Source organism: Mastomys coucha, unplaced genomic scaffold (assembly GCF_008632895.1).
Source record: "Mastomys coucha isolate ucsf_1 unplaced genomic scaffold, UCSF_Mcou_1 pScaffold5, whole genome shotgun sequence".
NCBI classification, from domain to species: Eukaryota; Metazoa; Chordata; class Mammalia; order Rodentia; family Muridae; genus Mastomys; species Mastomys coucha.
Genome location: NW_022196911.1, coordinates 100,764,788 through 100,768,879, shown reverse-complemented (window position 1 = coordinate 100,768,879; position 4,092 = coordinate 100,764,788). Strand labels below are relative to the sequence as shown.

The 4,092-nt window shown below is 43.9% G+C and overlaps 1 protein-coding gene across 2 annotated transcripts in view; it reads right to left on the bottom strand.

The window, feature by feature from the left end:
* The window catches only part of Itgb3 (integrin subunit beta 3), a 59,555-nt gene that overhangs the window by 42,933 nt on the left and 12,530 nt on the right, over positions 1-4,092 (bottom strand). For both annotated transcript variants that reach the window (XM_031351010.1, XM_031351011.1), the window contains exon 2: positions 354-439. In XM_031351010.1, coding sequence (XP_031206870.1) covers positions 354-439 — 86 coding nt within the window. The remainder of the gene's footprint in view (positions 1-353; positions 440-4,092) is intronic.

The following is a 4,092-nucleotide window of genomic DNA, read 5'->3' as shown; positions in this document are numbered from 1 at the left end:
CCACCAAACCCCCTAGCTCCCACCAACCCCCTAGCTCCCACCAACCCCCAGGCTGGAGACTGTTAGGAGGTAGCTATCAGACACTTGTCACAGAGATTTCCTCGTTTTGCCGTAACCACGTCACCTGATGGTTCACCGATGTATGTCTAAAATACCTTAATCTATTTCCCCCTTTGTTCTGTTACTATAAGACGTTCATTATAGTGGTTATCACGTTGGAACAGTATTTGAAACAACCTGAGTATGTTCCTTGGCCATGGCCACTTGTATCTGGCCCCAGGATAAACTTCCTCTTATACCTTTGAGGTGAGAATTGTGGTTTTGCATTGACAAACAAGGAACAGGCTCCTTACCTCATCTGAGCACCAGGCACACACAGGACTCACAGCCAGACACTGCTGGCAGGAGTTCACGCCTCGTGTGGTACAGATGTTGGACTCTGAAACAGCGAGGCAGAAACATTAGCTCAGAGCAGTGACCATTCTGCCCCAACTACACCAAATTTCCCACTCAGGTGGCCATTTCCTAGGTATACACAAACAAACATACCCTAACCCGACCCATTGAACATTTACCAAACATGGGCTATTACACAAGAAAGAAAGTAACAAAGAGGGGGAGAAGCTCACTCCTTTATCAGTGCATGAGGCCACAGCAGTAGCAGCTGATAGGAGTAACAGACAGACCCAGGTGTCCCATCGTAACTGACAGAAAGGCTTTAATCAGTGACTAGTTTTATACCTATACTTCGAGAATAAAAGGCCAAGGCCCAACATAATGGCCATGTGCCTTCTCCAACTGTCTAACTGCAAACGTGACTATTCCATAGAGGACCTGGGGCTCAGATGCAGTAAGACTAACCTAAACATTGTGGGGCTTTAAGGAAAACAGGGTAACCTTAATGGCTGTGTCCCACTATCTGAACTCGTGTTAAGTTTTCCAACACATCTTTCTTGGGGGTCCAAGCATTGAATGCACAAAAGAACCAGAGTAGTGGTTCTCAACCTGTGGATCACAACTCCTTGGGGGCCCACACATCAGATATCCTACATATCAGATATTTACCATTGTGATATATAAATATATATCATGACATTTACATAACAGTCATACAGATATGACTGTGATGATTCATCATAGTAGCAAAGTTAGTTAGTTAGAGTTATGAAGTAGCAACAAGATAATGTTATGGTTGGGGAGTCTACCACAGCACGAGGAGCTGTATTAAAGGGTCACAGCACTAGGAAGGCTGAGAATGGCTGAACTAGAGATCAGGAAGACTAACGGAGGCTAGAAGAACATGGCACTTCTGAAGCAAGGCCTGTGCTCCGTGCTGTGCCCTTGAGCAACTCCCCTCCTCTCTAGGAAATGACTGACCTATCTCTCAGGATTTTTCCAAGAATTCAGTAAGCCAAGAGGATGCTTCAAGATGCCACTCAAAAGTGAACCGGCAGGGGGGAAACTGCAGGGAGGGACAAGAAGAGCCAAGAGGACCAAAATAGAGCCAGAGAAGTGCAGCCAGGAAGTGAACCCCAGGCAGCTGCTTCTGTGGAAACCTCTCCCCTGGCTTGGTGTCCCTGGCCTCAAACAGAGAAATTCCCTCTGCCTATTGTGCCTCAGGGAAGACCCAGGAACAGGGAGACCGTTCCTCCTCCCGCAGTCTGACAGTCCTCAGACCGACTTTCTAAAGGGTTTCCTAAGATCAAGCGTAGAATCTAAAGGGTTTCCTTTGCCCATCACTCATTTCTTGGCTTTGCCCCCAGCCAATCTATTTCCAAATAAACTGTCTAAATTACTGGGGTGTTTTCTCGATATCTCTAGAACGTATCATCTAGTCAAACATCTATTTTATTATGACGAAATTCTAGCTATCTCAACAGCTGAGCAAGACACACTCAGAAAATGTCCCACCATGGTCAGAGACTATCTGCGTCCGTGTCTTGAACTGATTGGTTTACAACTTTGTACTAGTAAAGACTAATTACAGAAAATTGACGATAATGCAAATCCATTTTTATGGGAAAAACATACGATTCTCATCCAACAAAAACACCAACAATGTCCACCTGGTGGAGAACATAAGCCCCAAAGGTTAAAGCTTATTGCTTCACAGGCATGGGCCAATTTTTAAGAATCTATTAGCCAATTCATCTCCATATGACTGGCCAACTAGAAAACTGCCTTCCTTGAATCCCCTTTTGAACTAGTCCTAACACCTTACCAGTTCCCACACTGTTTAAACTGATTAAAATCTTTTATATGTGTTCTTTTTGTACATTTGTATGAATATAATACCTTTTACTATATTAAAAACTACATTTTAAGAGGCTAGAAAAAATAGCTCAGTAGTACAATGAGTGCTTAGTATGTATGTGGGCCTGGGTTCCATCTCCAGCACAGAATAAAATAAGGAAAGGAAGAAAAGAGGAGAGGGAGAGAGGAGGGGGAAAGACAATGAAAGATCAGTTGGACCCTTGAGGCCTGTCTGCCTAAACCAGCCCAAAGATGCATTGGCACCAATTGAAAGGTTTGAGGCTAGGTGGTTTTATCTTGCTGCAAATGAGCTAATTTCTAAGCAGTATACACAGAGTTCTAGAATAAAGCCTGTAGAACCAGGCTTGGTGGTGCACACCTATAACTCCAGCAGTCAGATGGCTACAGCAAGATTACTGTCATGAGTTGGAGCTATCCTGGACCACACTGCAAGCAGCAGACCAGTCATAGCAAGATTCTATTTCAATATCTATATATAGATTTAGATCTATATATACATAAACATACACATATGATATGTAAATGGAACCTCAGATAATATATGATATCGTTCATCTCCTCAAAAGACTGGATTGTACATGGAATCCTTGAAGCACCATTTAGAAGCTTCAGGATTCCTCAGAGTTTGGGCTCTCTCTTCCTCCAAAAGCCTTTTTTCATTCCACATGTGACCAGTGGAGACACCACCACAAGCTCTGAATAACTATTAGCTCTATTCTTAGATGTAGATAAAACAGGTGTGTATGTGAGACAGAGAGAGAGAGAGAAAGAGAGAGAGAAGGGGGATGTGTGTGTATGTGTGTGAGAAAGAAACAGAGTATGTGTGAATCTGAGTGTGTGTGTATTATGTGCGAATATATGTGTGTGAGAGAGACAGAGTATTATGGGTCTAAATGTGAGTGTGTGTGTGCGTGAGAGGGAGAAAAAGTATGTGTATATGTATGTGTGAGAGAGATACTATGTGTGAGTCTGAGTATGTGTGTGAGAGTGAGTGTGTGTGTATGTGTGGGTGTATGTGGATGTATGTGTGTGAGAGAGAGACAAGAGTGTATGTGAATATGAGTGTGTATATGTGTGTGTGAAAGAGAGAGTATGTGTATGTGTGTATAGATGTATATGTATGTGTGAGAGAGAGTGTGTGTGTCTCAGTGTGTGTGTGTCTCAGTGTGTGTGTGTGAGTGTGTGTGTATATGTGTGTGAGAGAAAGAGAGATCAACAGAGAGAAAGCGGGTGTGTATGTGTACATGAGTGTGAGAGTGAGTATGTGAGAGTGTGTGTGTGTGAGTCTGAGTGTGTGTGTATGAGTCTGTGTGTGTGAGAGAGTCTGAGTGTGTATATCACAAGATGGCAATTATGGCACTGGCTCCAGGCCTGTCCCCAGGGAATCCGAGTTGGGAAACTCTCAACAACACAAGGTCTACTGGAGGAAAGGTAGTTGATGTTTCCACAGATGCCAGGTGCTGAGCCCAAAAAACCAGCAGTACCACCCACGGCTTCTTTGTGCAAGGGCAGTCTGGCCAGACCTTAACCTCAGCCATCCCCCTGGGGTTTGGCAGAGCCCTCTTCATTATAACTCTATCTATGTCTCTAGAGTTCTGAGACAAACCCAACCTGGACCATTTCGATAACTCCCCTCTTTGGGGAGTTTCCATGGAGACTGGCAGCAAAAGAGTGATCCTGGACATAAAGACCATCAATGCTCACTAGAAAGAGAGGAAACTCAAGGGGAGATAGTTATAATCAAAAGTGGCGTGGAGCATGTGTCCTTATTACATGTTGCAGTATCTTTTGGGTATATGCCCAGGAGTGGTATAGCTG